This window comes from Pygoscelis adeliae, unplaced genomic scaffold, assembly GCF_000699105.1.
Source record: "Pygoscelis adeliae isolate BGI_AS28 unplaced genomic scaffold, ASM69910v1 Scaffold91, whole genome shotgun sequence".
In the NCBI taxonomy this organism is placed as follows: domain Eukaryota; kingdom Metazoa; phylum Chordata; class Aves; order Sphenisciformes; family Spheniscidae; genus Pygoscelis; species Pygoscelis adeliae.
Genome location: NW_008824196.1, coordinates 1,382,438 through 1,397,144, shown reverse-complemented (window position 1 = coordinate 1,397,144; position 14,707 = coordinate 1,382,438). Strand labels below are relative to the sequence as shown.

The 14,707-nt window shown below is 39.6% G+C and overlaps 1 protein-coding gene across 1 annotated transcript in view; it reads left to right on the top strand.

Annotated features, from left to right (window-relative positions):
- The window catches only part of DMD (dystrophin), a 1,204,567-nt gene that overhangs the window by 1,162,088 nt on the left and 27,772 nt on the right, over positions 1-14,707 (top strand). The window contains 5 exon segments of the mRNA XM_009334780.1: positions 3,128-3,264; positions 4,050-4,088; positions 8,704-8,769; positions 10,096-10,161; positions 13,309-13,467. Coding sequence (XP_009333055.1) covers positions 3,128-3,264; positions 4,050-4,088; positions 8,704-8,769; positions 10,096-10,161; positions 13,309-13,467 — 467 coding nt within the window.

The window sequence follows — 14,707 nt, the reverse complement described above, 5'->3', positions numbered from 1 at the left end:
GGGGGGGGGAAGTGAATGTGACGCACAGCAAGCCCTGATCTTTTTTGTGTTACTGCTATTGAAAAAATAAACCCAAATACTGTGTGACTGAACAAGGCGTCCACTGAAGCTATCATGTCTAGTATGTAATTGTTTTCTAAATGAATGAAAAGGGGTTTGCAGGTGGCAGAGCATTTTTTCCTCTTCCTCCAGACAGATCTCTCACCTTAAAATGCACTTTGGCAGACAGAAGACATGTGATGCCGCCTTTGATATATCTTTGCAATAGCTAGATGGGCACAATGAAGTGTTTTGATCTTTTTATTCTCCCTCCCTCTTACTGCCAGGAAATTTTGGAGCACTGCAGTCTTTAATTCTGCTTAGGGGAGATTTGAGAACTCATGCTAAATATCTGAGGGATGTGATAACTTTTCCTCTCCTGCAAAAGGTTGAGGCAGAATAAGGGCAAGGCTGTTCCCCAATTTTCATTTAGACAGAAAAATTACAACAATTATTCCTGAAAGCAACACAGCTCAGTTTATTGTTCAGAGAGAGGTGACTTTTAAAGAGGTTTCAAATAAAGCATAGAAGACAACTTCTAGACTGGGATTTAAATGTAGGATCATTTTTCTGTTTGGATTTAACGAACAGTGACACACCAGCATAAAAAACACCTTGTTAGAAGGAAGCATGTCAAACCGAGATACCTTTCTACAGCTAGTGTTTACAGTCGAGGCTGAGGTCTGGGGTGGGGGTTTGGCAAGGCACTTTCTTAAACCAAACTGCAAAAAGTCAGATGGTGGTAAAGTTCTCCTTATGTCATGAAATAGTTTTGGTTTCGGAATAGTTTTGGAACATGCTCAGCCCAGCTGCCTATGTATTGCTTTGATTTAAGAGACCTGGGATGCTGAAACACTACTGTTTCTTCCTCGTAAACCAGTTCTGCTGAGAATTTTGTTTTGGATGATTTTACTCTGAAAATCACGTAGCATAAAACATCTGTGGAATAAATCGGAAAGTTTGGCTGAAAACAGCCTCAGTCTATCATCTTGTCCACATAATAATCACATTTTCTTTGCCTTTCTTGTGCTCCTTGAACATTTTTGAAATGGAAATTGGATCATATGAGAGGTACCTGGTACTTCTAGTTGTCACTGGAGACATATTTTCTTCTTGGGATTCTTGTGCTACCAGCTAGATCAGGATGTTCGTGTGCAAACACACCATTTTACTGTTTGCTTGTCGTGCAGAAGGTTCAGGGGAGCAAGGGGGGGTAACGGTCCCAGGAAGGTCAAAGTGAAGAATGTTTTATTGTTAATTGTGCCTGAAAACACTTAATCCAAATTACAGTCAAATGCAATGGGAAGTGTTCGCAACATGGAAAATAGACAAAGCAGGAATAAATGGTTATAAATCACACAGGTGAACGAAGTGAACAGAAAGCTGTGCTTAATCCATTTATACTGAGACTGAATACTAAAAGTTTTTCTCTGTTCCCAGCTGATGTGCTCTGTGTCGTCTCCTGATGCTGACCAGGTTAGGAGCTCTCCTAGCAGGCATTGCAGATGGTCGTCGGCAGAGGGAATTCCCTCCTGCTGGGGCATGCGAGGCCACCTCAGTAAATCCCCTTTCTGGAGTCCTCTCGGTGGGCTGAACATACTTAATCCCTCCCTTCCTCAAAATGTCTTTACTTCTGATGTATTGAGGAAGTGATACTTAATATTATCGAGCACTATCTCAGTTTCTTGAAAATAGAGATGCTGCTGTACTGGCTTGTAGGTTCTGCTGTGTCACTTCTCTGCCAGTCATTGCTCATGCCGAATTTTCCTACCAGACAGACTGACCGGAAAGAGAGCCAAATTCTTTCCAGCTTTACATGAAGCTTGTAGGTGTCGTCAGTACAGGGATAATATTTGTCCTTTCTGTTAATGCATTTCAGTCTTTCTGCAGATTATTTTTCAGGGCATTCTCAATTTTTCTACCCAGGCAATTGTTAAAAATACATACATCTGTGTTTCAGCAGCTCTGTGAAGGGTGGCTTGACTGATAGGTCCCAGCACCTCCTTCCTCTCTAAATAGAAGGCATAGAACTCATTAAAAAATGTCAGAAAGATTAACTTTTCCCTCATTTCTTTCCTTCAAATTAGATACACTGGAGAAGCAATATCGTTATGCAGGTCAGGAAGAACCTAATTTACTGTAGAAGAGCAGTATTTCAGGGTCGAGTGTCTCTGCGAGGTGCGGAGAAGGGAGTGCAGCCTGACTAAAGTAACTGAAGTCTTCCATTAAAATTCTTCAGAAAATCGCCCGACTCTTAATCAGGCTCGCAAGAAGTCTCGCATCTTCCCAGCAAACATCCTTTGAACTCTTCCTGGCTCATTCTGGTCTTTAGGAAACTAATTCCACTTTGCGCTCCTCTGCTGGTCTCTACAGCAGCAAGGAAAGCCGACTGCAGGCAAGGGAGTAGAAAAATTTGTGCAAATGGTACTCTCCTCAGGGTATTGATCTTAAATGCCTGCTGACTTCAGATTAAACAGGCGCAGGAAGAAATAACTGATCTAAGAGCTTTCAGCAGCTCTCACCTGCTTTTTGTTTCTCTTTGATCAAAATACTAGTGGCAGATGAAGCTGAGAAGGGAAACTGGAGAGAAAACGTACTGTGAGTACGGTCTGACTTTCGTAGACTGACAGGTCCATGAGATATAGATGATGAGGGTGTGGTAGGAGTCAGGATCCAGACAGTGAAGCAGCTAGCTGGACACACAGATCAGCTGTGTATCCTGCATTACAGCCATTTTAGTGCTGAACAAAAAGCGGGCAGAGAGTCCCCCGAGCCAGATGAGGAAATGACAAATTCTTGTCTAATTATTGCTTGTCCTCTTAAGATCACCTGAAATGAGGCATGAGCCTGTCAGGGATTTTTGGAGCTTCCCTTTTTCCTCCTTCCTCCCCACTAGCAGTGTCGCTGTGTAGTACATTGTAAGGTGACGGTGATATATAAATAAAATTTGCGGTTCCGGAGGTCAAGCCGTTGGCAGCTCTGCTTGGTGTGGCCACAGCTCTTCCAAGTGACCCAGCAAGGGATGAGGCAACCGAAAAACCGTAATAACCTCATGAAAGATGATTTCATTGTGATTTGTGGCTTTCAGACAACTTCAGGAGAAGACGTCCGTGACTTTGCCAAGGTACTAAAAAACAAATTTCGAACAAAAAGATATTTTGCAAAGCACCCACGAATGGGCTACCTGCCTGTGCAAACTGTATTGGAGGGAGACAACATGGAAACGTGAGTAGCTCTAAAGTGTCTAAGTAGCAATTCATTTGGTATGCTCTTTGAGCTCCCCAGCTGGTGCCAACTCCTTTCACTTCCTAAATGCATAAAGCCTCTTTATTTTTTTCATTTTTGTTAACCTCGGCTGGCAGGAAGACACAAGCTGGGATTCCAATTGCCATTGCTTTTATCTGTTTTCACCTGTCCTTATACAGGAACTTCAACTTCAGTTAATAAAAGAAAAATACTTAACCATCTTACTGACGGCCTTATAAACTTCAGAGTTTGATATGGCAATTTGGAGACTAATGATCTCTTCGTTAAATTTTTATTTTCTTCCAAATGGGTATCTTTCTGTGTTTTTATGTTTTTAATTAGGCTACTGTGTTTGCAAGCTTCCCAGCTGATTTCATCTTTTCTCACCCTGTAAATTTAGTCTTATTAAATGACTTCAAAGTCTTTATGGAAAAAAAAAAAGCAATAATGATGCACATGGAGAAATCAAGGAGTAACCCAGTCCCCTTTGGTTTTTTTTTTTTTACAAGTTTAATCAGTTGTTTAATGGCAATTGCACGCAGCTTGTTCTCGCTCTCTCTCTCTCTTTTTCTCTTTTTTAATTTTAGATTTCAATTTTTTTCTCACTTTTTGGTTGGTTGCTCTTCACAGTCATTCATGTTGGTCTGTTGGATTTCTGTTTTTCAGTAGTTGTGATTTTTTTTTTTTTTTAAACCTTTCTGTAATTATTTTGCTGCTGAGTTTCTTCTGCCTCTCTCTTCACCTCCTCATTTTTTGTCTTGCAGTCCTGTTACTCTGATCAACTTCTGGCCAGTAGATTCTGCGTGAGTACTTTGCTGAAGTGTGCTGCTGCTGCTACTGCTGCTGCATTCCCTCACTTTTTTTTGTTTGTTTCTTTGTTTAGTTTCACATGAGTTCATTTCCTTCTTTCTTTATGATTATTTTCTTTGCTACACTCTCTGAAGGAAGGTTGTGATTCCAAATGAATAGAATGGGATAAATCCGGGAATTCCCAGCAATCATGGATTGTGCACTGTATGCTCTTTCTGGAGTATGTATGTTCATCGAATTAACAGGAATTTTGTTGCAGTCCTACTAATGCTTTTGAGAGTTTGTTGTTTAAAAGCCTGTGTTTCTGAATAAGTGTCGATCCCTCTGAATGTATACTAAATGCTTTTTGAAAGATAAGAATTGAACTTGATGGATTTAATTCAGTTTCAGGAATGACGTTGTTTTGTAGATAAAGCTATAAATTGGTTTTACGCACAACCATGCACACCCGCACACTCACGTGCCCCAGTTAATCCAAAGCTCACTGGATATTTTATTACAGTTTTTTAGATACAGTAAAATTTGTGAAGGCAGGTTGAAATGGGGAAACGTTTACTGTATTTTTTTCATAAGTTAAAAAAGCAGGATTTTTCAGCTATGAACTGGAATTTCATTCTTGCACCATTTCTGCACATGCATTGTCTTACTATTGTAGTAATACCCTCAGCATAAACTAAAGATATATATATTTGTCATTGTGGCATTTGCTACTACTAGTGTTACATGGATGATTTTAGAATAATGTTAACTAAGGATTATTTTTAATTCACATATTGATAACTATTGAGAAACTAATAAATAGAATTTTATATATTTCTATATGGTGAAATGTATATGCCTTGCACCTTCATTGAAATTTTGGTAGAATAAACCATAGTGAAATGTCTACATTTGAATATTGATTTATATTTTTCATTTGAAGCACAAAAAATTGGGAAGTCAAATGAAGTGCTCTTCCTCTAGGAAATTTACTTTAAGAAACCAAGAAACACATATGGTACTGCAAACCTCGTATTTTTGAGGATTCGCCCACAGAAAACACCATAAGGCTGGAGCCAGACTGAAATAGAGGGGCTTTGAACTTTAGGATGCATTTTCTTTTATAAATGCATCTAGGGATGGTTGCAGCTTACTGTATACTTAACTGTGGATCTAGATTTCTTACCCTTTAGAACAACTGAAAAGTTCGAAGTAACATTTAAAGAAAGCTTGGATAATGTGGAATGCCATTGCTTTATCTGACGTAACTTGAAATTAAGCTGCCATAACATGCTTAATTCTAGTTCACTTACAGCAATAACATCGTAGTATGCCTACACCAATAGCGTCACACCAAAGGTTTGGTGTCATCTACTACAGGGAGTTTAACTCACATGTAATACCTAAGAAAACTTGAGAAATACTGAGAAGCAGGATTTGTATGGAGAGGTTGCACCTTTTATCAGACCAACTCAGGTATCTGCCTGAGCACAATCCTTTTGTGTCGTCTGACAAGAAAGCAGAAAATTAAGAAATGAATAGTGGCTGGGAAGAATTGCTCTTCATTTTGTTCTGCTAACTTTGTTCCTTTCCTTAGTGCTAGACCACCAGGGCTACAACACAAGTTACTGAGATAGCCAGGTTTAGAGCTGTTTCTCAGTTACAGGGCTGATTCAACTTCGGCAGTCAAACCTCTAATTCTGGTTACCATAAAACTTTTCCATGTTTTCCAAGGTCTTGCCTTTTTCTGGTGCTTTTATGCCAGTTTTCTGGTAATCTTCAAAGTACTCCAGAGGAGCATAACCTAGCAGCATTCAGCAATGCTAGTGCTATCCTGACATCAACGTGTGGTATAATATCTGGAACTGTTTACAAATACATACGTATATATTTTTTATTAGAAGTTAGTGATTCTGACTGCATATTATCCAGTATTTTGCACAGATGTACTGCTTGCCAGGCATTAAAGGGGCAACACACATTTTTTGTGCGAATTTATGTCTTATTACTTGGACTGTGGGCTGTCAGTGGCACAAATACAAATTACTTGATTCTACACTTTGAAGAAGGATCAACTGAAATGCTGAACAGCAAGAAAAGTGCCCTCATCCTGCCAGCCAGGTCTCCGGAGGTGCAGGGAATTGCAGGAGGTGGTATTTGCCAGTCGATCGCCACTTGACTTGACTGGAATTCCCCAGACTGTTCCTGCAGACCCCAGCTTGAGCAATGCAGCTGTGGAACCCTTGCAAAAGGGATGGTTATCTTGGCTAAATATTGGCTATGTCTCTCAGCCTTCTTGCTGACGGTTCAAACTGATTAGGTGGACTGAGTACATGTGCTCAGAAAGGAAAGACAGTGAGCTCTAGCACAGATGGTCCTCTAAGAGTATGTCTATACAACAGCCTGCAGTGCAGCACAGTCATTCTCAAGCTGGCTCAGACACTGGCAAAAGTGTAACTCTGAGCAGCTGAATTCAACACGAAGACTGCAGTGCTTCTCAACAGGTTTGCTTTCATAAGCAAACTTTTAAAAAGCTGTTTGAGGTAGATCTCCATTGTAGTATGTTCTGAAGTGGAGACAAACCTGGAAATGTAGCCTCATCCCCTGTCTGCAGTTGACAGAATGACAGAAGCAGCTCCAACAAGGTACACAACGCTGTGTTGTCTTTAAAACGCATATATATTACACACCTTGTTCACTTCTGAAGGTGAAGCTTAGTTTCAAGGCAGCAAGTAGGCGATCATGCAGTCAGGCCCATCTTTGGCCTTGCACTACTGCCAGAAGGGACATCACTTCTCTTCATTGCCCAGTTGGTCCCAACCAGGGGCTGTCCTTTCCTTTGTACTGGTACAAATACATGTTGCAATGCCAGGGTAAGAGGGACTAGGAGAATGATCCAGCTCAAAATTAAAGTTACTTTTAACACAGGTTTCCTAGTCTGCACACAGTATTATCAGCAACATTTGTGTGTGCATTGAAACCAAGACCTCTTCTTTCATTGATAGTACCAGCTTAACATCTACTGTATGTCAAACAAATAAAAAAATAGGGATACCATCAGTTTATCACAAAACCGTTGTTATCTTGCTCCATAATCCACTGCTCTAGATAAATTGCATCCTTTTCCCCTCCCTTCCCTTCAGTGTAGATGTTCTTATACAAAATAGGATATCAAGTTGCAGAGAAGCAATTGCCCATCCGCATGAATCTCTGCTGTACTGAGGAACTCTGTGAACTGAGTATTTATCCTCTGTGTGTAATGTTTGAACATGTGATGGGTAAAAGTACAGTCGGAGGCCAAAGCTCATTTCAGACAAAATGAGATTCGTGATACTTGGCCTGTAATGTCGTAAAGAGAAAAACTTTGCTGTTCTTTGAGAAGAGACATTAATGATATTGAATTTTGTGTATCCAGCACACAGCTCTATGAATTCAGAAAGATCATAATTCTCTAGAGCCCTTTGCAGGTTGATTAGAAAACTGGAAGATGACCAATCTAGTAGATTTACTGCAGGATTATCAAACTCCTAACACGGGAGCATTACAAACCACAAGATTATTACAGTTTTGGTTTATAACCAGTAAATACAAAACTTACCTGCTCTTGCAATGCAGTGCAATGCCCATTGGGCAAACCCAGCCTGAACTACAGTATCCAACAATTTAAAATGGGAGGAAAGTCCTTCCTCAGTCAGGAGTTCCAGAAGGAGAGTCGGCAGAGACAGAATAAAGAGAAGTTGAAATTTAGCAGAAATACGAGATTGCTGTACAATTTGGGAGGCTGCATCATTTTTTGTTATTCCAGCACCTCCTGATACACGTAGATTGGCGAACTCCCACACGGCAGCACAGGGTGCTCTCTGAACTGCATAGGCAACATAATTCAATGGTGACATTTTCCAGAGTTGAGGCTGTAAGAAACAATAGTCTAATTCATGAGAAAAGTCCCATGAATTTTTTTCATCGATAAAAAAGTGAAGAGGACCTCATACCATCTGATTTGTCAGGCAGAAAACCCAAAATAGTTGACAGCGTCCTCCTGTATAACACACTGCTCTACGGTTCAGATTATAAGTCTGGAGAGAAGCTAGGCAAAATCATCAGTTTCTGCAGTGTGTTATTAAAGGCTTGTTTCAGACATTTTATGTTTCTTGTATTTATTTCTAGTTGCTTGTGGAGTAGTCCTTAAAGGCTCTTTTAAGTGGGATGTGCTGGAAGCAGGCACTGGATCAGGACGGGAGGCAAAGGAGAGGTTCCCAGCAGGGCTTGCGCAGCTGGCGCAGGGCTGCGCGTGAAGCAGAATTACCAATGAAGGAGGCAGGTGTGAAGGGAAAACCGGGGTGAAAGCTCATCCGTAAATCTTTTGGAAAAGGCTTCTTCGGGGATTGGCGTGAAGAAGAGTCGTTGCAACAGACGGATTGCAAAATGGTCAAAATCCCCAGTGTGGTACCACAAAACATTGCACCAACAGCTTGACGAGGCACACAGCGCCTGGAGTTATAACTTGCTGTTTATCAAGCATAGCGTAAACCATAAGGCATGGAGATGTGAGGGTATAGGCATAGCTAAGTGTCTTTTTACTTTTAAAGGGGTATTGTTTGTGATTAATGAGTGTTTTCTGCCTTATAGGCCTGCCTCGTCCCCTCAGCTTTCACATGATGATACTCATTCACGCATTGAACATTATGCTAGCAGGTATGAGACCAGCTGGACATTAGGCAGATCTTTCTCTAAACAATCATTAAAAAAAAAAAAATCCCAAAGGCTAGCTGCTACCTGAGTGCTTCTTAAAGAAACAGGGTTTGGGGCTCTGAGATGCAGAGCATTGCCTGTGGTTGCTGCTAACCAGCCTGTCAACTAACTTGCATGCCAGGGCACCTGTGTGGTCAGAAGTGGCCTTTAGGTCCTGTGGGGTCTTCGTTAAGCTGCGCACTCAGATTACCGACTTTTTAATAGGGCCTGTAGCGATTGGACAAGGGGTAATGGTTTTAAACTAAAAGAGGGTAGATTCAGACTAGATAGAAGGAAGAAATTTTTTACGCTGAGGGTGGTGAAACACTGGCACAGGTTGCCCAGAGAGGCGGTGGATGCCCCATCCCTGGAAACATTCAAGGTCAGGCTGGACGGGGCTCTGAGCAACCTGATCTAGTTGAAGATGTCCCTGCTCATTGCAGGGGGGTTGGTCTAGATGATCTTTAAAGGTCCCTTCCAACCCAAACCATTCCGTGATTCTATGATTCTACAGAGGGTTTTGTTTTTAATATGGACCCTGGTGTAATCGTACAAATCAGAAGAGCAGAAACCTCCAACCTCTATGTGAATCTCAAGTGCTGTTTTAATGTTAAGTAATTCACCTTGTGGAATACCACAAACAGAATTTTTCCTTGATTTGGAGGCTTAAAATAGTGGTATATTGCTGCTTTAGTTCACTTGTCTGCTTTCATACTGCTCTTAAGAATCAAAAAGTGGGTTAATTGCACAAAAAAGAAAATGTTTTTCCACCAGGCAAGCAAATTTGCAAGGGTTGAGGTAATGAAAAATAGTCATTTCAACCTCTGCTTTCTCTCCCCCAAAATCACTTGATCAGGAGAGGTATTTCTGAATTAATGCAGAGCATTTAGGAGGGGCTGAGTGTTGAAAACCAATGAGAAATGACTGATCGTTACAGTTCTGATGATGATATTGCCAGGTACAAAGCAATTTATGTAATCCCCTGGCATCTTAAGGCCTTTCTTAAGATTAAGATTAACTGTGGAATTAATTAATCGTGAGGACTGGAATATAACCTCAGAGAAAGGGTTGAAAACTTAGAAGTGAGTTTAGCCAGGTCATTGTAACAAATAAACAATCCTTTGCGATAGCTTATTGCAAAACTTTGATAGTCAACAGTGAGTGTAAAACAATTTGAATTTCAAATTCATCAAAAACATCACGCTCTTTAAGTCTTTCAGGAATGTTAGAGCAAATAAAGTTTCTGGAAAGCATAATTGATTTTAATGAGTCTTGTTTACTTTTCCACAGGCTAGCAGAAATGGAGAACACTAATGGTTCTTATCTAAATGACAGTATTTCACCTAATGAGAGCATGTAAGTAGGCTGTTTTAATATTTTTGACATGCGTTTTCTTGTGAAGGTTAATAACTGTAATGAAATTCTGTGGTGCTGAATTTGAATGGCCGTGTACCACATCTGGTTCAATTTAATGATGAACTCATGTTCTTTCAATTTGTATCGTAATGTCTAGATTTATGGCTTACAGCTTAATACCAAATCTATGCAACAGATGATAGATACCTTCAAAATTAAAATTACTAATTTCTTCCAAAAAATTACTGATTTATTCAGCAAATAGGTCCCGTATTACTTGGAAAAAATGCTCATCATCTGATGTGTCTTAAGGACAAAGATAAAAAGATAACCCTTCTATCTGAACTGCAAGCTTAATCATGGTTAAATTGCTGTAAGCTAGAAAATGTTGTTGTGGGCAAAGTGTCATTCAAAAGGTTAGTGGAGCTAAACAGAAATCTTTGGTCTACAAATACCCGAAATACATTGCAAGTGTAAGCCAGGAGGGACTCCTCCTCACCGTGAAATACTAGAAGTAGTAAACTTTAAGCTGGACAGGTCACTGGCAAGCATTCATTTTACTACTTTAAATGTAAAGTCATAAGTAAAAGTTTTAATTGTTAAGAAGTAGGTCAATCTAATGTCACACCGAGACCTTTTTGTGGTTTTCTGACATGATAATATATTTCTCCTCTCATGATTTTCTTGGTCTTGTTTATTCTCTGAACAAAAGGACATAGAACTAGAAAACTAACTGTGAGTAATGTTTCTGAAAACAGGATAGAAGCATATAAGTCATTGTTGTGCTTGAAACTTTGGTCTTAGTTATTTAACTGTAGGAGAAGCCATAGCACAGATTCTAAATCAATCAAATACGAAAAAACTCAAATCCCAACTTTTCTAAAAGTGTTTTTTCTATTCTACATGATCTCATCCTTACCACAGTTTAAGGGGTGGATTTTTTTGAAAATTCAGACAGAATCTTCTTTTTATTAAATTTGTAGTGGTCCTTTAAAGCACAGTACTCTGGCCACTTAAATTTCGTTCACTTAAATTGAGATTCCAAATCATTAGTATTTTATAAGGTTGGTTGTGAGCCTGTGAGATGTTCTTGGGTAGTAATAAAGCTGTTTCTTTGTTTCAAATAGTTTATCTTTTGACTTGGTGGGATTGTTACTTACCAACTTTGAAAGAAAATCCCCTGTACAACCAAGTACATTGTTTTAATATATTAATTCAAAAAGGAGAAAGTTAAAATGACACCTCAGAACTAATACATACGCAGTCAGTATAATTTCACGCAGTTAATGAAAACTTTGTTTCCAGGTTGTATGTCAATTTTGTATTGTTATAGATAGAAGTAATGCTATTATATATGGAATTTCCTGTTGTCCCCACTGTAATATTTCAATGTCCTTAGTCACAAAATCATACATAAGCAGTATCTTTTGTATTACACTTTGGTCTTACTGTTCAGTTCATTTTTTGGTTAATTAAAAGTTGTATTAATATGATTCAGTTAATAAGTTAACCACTGACTACGCAGTTTGTTACTGAGTTTGTACTATTAAAATGAGAATAAATCTATACATTCTGAATTTTGGAAGAAATATGACCCAGATACAAATTGCAGCAAAATCAGAGCTCACCACGAATTCGCAACTGTTAATTCTTTCAGTTTTGTTTGTCAGGTTATGCTCAAGTATTATTTGTTGACATTCTTACGGGTTTGGGATTATCGGGCTTATAATTGCAGTTAGAGCGACAGATGGAGACAGGGAAGGAGGGAAATAAAGAGGTAATGTGTATATATACCACAAAACATTTTGATATGTAGTGTCATTGCAATTATGTATACAAAATATGTGCAGGCTGAAAATAACACAGAAAGAGTATGTCTTGCAAAGTGACATTATATTGCAATAGTTATGCCACTTTTTCACTGTTAATTCACTTAAGATGCATAAGGATATTTATAAATGCAAAGCAGTTGTTTGAAGGAAATCACAGTTGAAGTGTTTCATGAAAAGTACAAATTTAGGAACTGGCAAGCCTTTAAAATCTTGTTTAGAAAAAGGAAAGGATGCCTGTTGTGAAAAATTAATATTCCCCTTTTATGAACTAATGTCAATGTGCTCTACATTGTCCTGCAGTCTATAAAATTGCATCATTAACATTTTCAGGAACAGAATGGAAACAAGGAAAATTCTAATTTTTGAACAATAACAGCTATTCAAAATACCTGTTAAATTCTGCATTACAAATGTAACAGAAAAAGAACTAGGCTGAATTATTTTGTTGTAATTAAGTACTACCAGAAAAACAAGGTTCCCAACATCAGTGTCATTTTTTTCTGTCCTTGGCTTGGGGTGTCAAGAGAAACCCTCCATGGTTTCTCACAGTTACTGCTGGTGTGAGCTGCATAGCTTAGGGCCTGGATGTATCTCCTGAGCACATAAAACACCCACGTAATTCTGGGAGGTGGTCAAGGTCTTCAGAATTGGATTTGCTTTTCTCTTCCAGAGATGTTTCTGTTTCAACTGCCAGACAGCTTTGGGGGCAATACAAATAAAGAAAGAGATCATATGTATTAAATAGAATATATTTGTATTCTGACAGTGTACGTCACCTGTAATTTAAAAAAAATGCTCAGTGAAAAATACCGTAATTTCTTTAGAATAAGTCAATATTTTTTTATTTCACCTCATTTACAATTTTATAGAGAAAAACAGATAAATAGAGGACACCTTTATTTCATAAGGAGAGTTTGTAGGTGTGAAAATAAATGCCTTGCCTTTGCTTGAAAGACCCTTCCACAACACAGATCAGACAGCAGAAGGTGGCCGTTTTTTCTCAAGCAAATTCCTAATTGAAGTTAGGCAAAAGAGGAAAGCTGAGGTTGTCAGCTGTGGCAAAACTTGGCTTTAAGTATCTGAGAAGCAGAGGGGAAGAGAGGTGGACTCCGCAGAGACGGAAAATTATCAGAGACTAAGTGAAACAGTTCAGCAGATTTTGCTTTAAGGTACATTGCTCTGCTGTTTGTTACAAAGAGTTCAGCAAATCTCTTTGTAAGAAATGAGAGACTGGGAGTGAATCATCTCCTCATACTCACTGTGAAGTTGAAAATGAGGAAGGGAACAGCCTGTTTCATCCTCCTCTGTTTTCCAGCGATGATGAACACTTGTTAATCCAGCACTACTGCCAAAGTCTGAACCAGGAGTCCCCCCTGAGCCAGCCCCGAAGCCCTGCCCAGATCCTGATTTCTCTGGAGAGTGAGGAAAGAGGGGAACTGGAGAGAATCCTCGCGGACCTGGAGGAGGAGAACAGGTGGGTTACGCCGCCAGCTGCCGCAGCCCTCGGGCAGGCGCTGCAGGGCAAACGAAAGCTTTCTCTCTATAAGTGATGAGGCTGACATCGTATTGTCGTTAACTCGTTCCCACTTCCAGTGCGGTGATGAGTCAGCACTGTTTCTTTCAGAAAACCTCCGAACTGGCAAGCTTCAAAGACATACGTGCGTCACCTAATACTCATAGTGCCACCTGTGACAAGCTCTGCTGGCTGTGTTTCGTATTCCCTCCTGTTCTACCGTTTCCTTTATTTCCATGATAGTAATGAGCTCCATGCCAGTGTTACTTTATTTTGCCGTTACGAGAGGGAAGGGTGTGCAGATTTCTGCACCCCTGTCTGGGAAAGACAGGCAGAGGTTCTTGGAAGGACAGGCTTTTCTCAAAAAGGTTGGCCACTGGGATACGTGAGGTTTTGAAATGACCTCAATTCATTTGAAGTAAAGGATCTGTGAAATAATTGTGCTGTACAGTTAGATGGAATTCACTTTGATAGCATTTTTAGGGATAAAATGAGTTTAAAAGTTGCATTTTCTGCAGACAAGTGAGTTCTTTCATGGTGGTTCAAACTTGGGTCCTCTTTTCTTTCTGTTTGGTGTTATTTGTTGGCATTTCTTTAGCCTTTCAATATCAAATATAATTTACCACTTTTAAATTCAAGTTTAATTGAAGTTACCTTCATTAATCACAAAAAAAACCCCGACTGCATTGTTGGAGCATCACAACACTGCAGTCCTCTTTCTATGGTACTTTGGAGTCGTGGGCCATCAGGGTAAAAACTGGTAGATCTTGACTCTGGCAGATTCGTAATTGCAACCATGAGCTACCAAAATTAGACTCTGAGATAGAAATCATTTAGTTCTTAAAAAAAAAAAAAAAGTTTTTATTTGCCTTCTGCTATCTTCATCTTTTATGGTAAAATCTGTTGGCATTTTCATGCTCTTTTTTCTTGCTTCTTTAGGAGTGTCGTGGTTTAACCTCGGCCGGCAACTGAGCACCACACAGCCGCTTGCTCGCTCCCCTCCCCGGTGGGATGGGGGAGAGAATCGGAAGGGTAAAAGTGAGAAAACTCGTGGGTTGAGATAAGAACAGTTTAATAATTGAAATAATAATAGTAGTAATAATAATAATAATAATAACAGAATATACAAAGCAAGTGATGCACAGTGCAATTGCTCACCACCCGCCGACCAATGCCCAGCCAGTCCCCGAGCAGCCGCCCC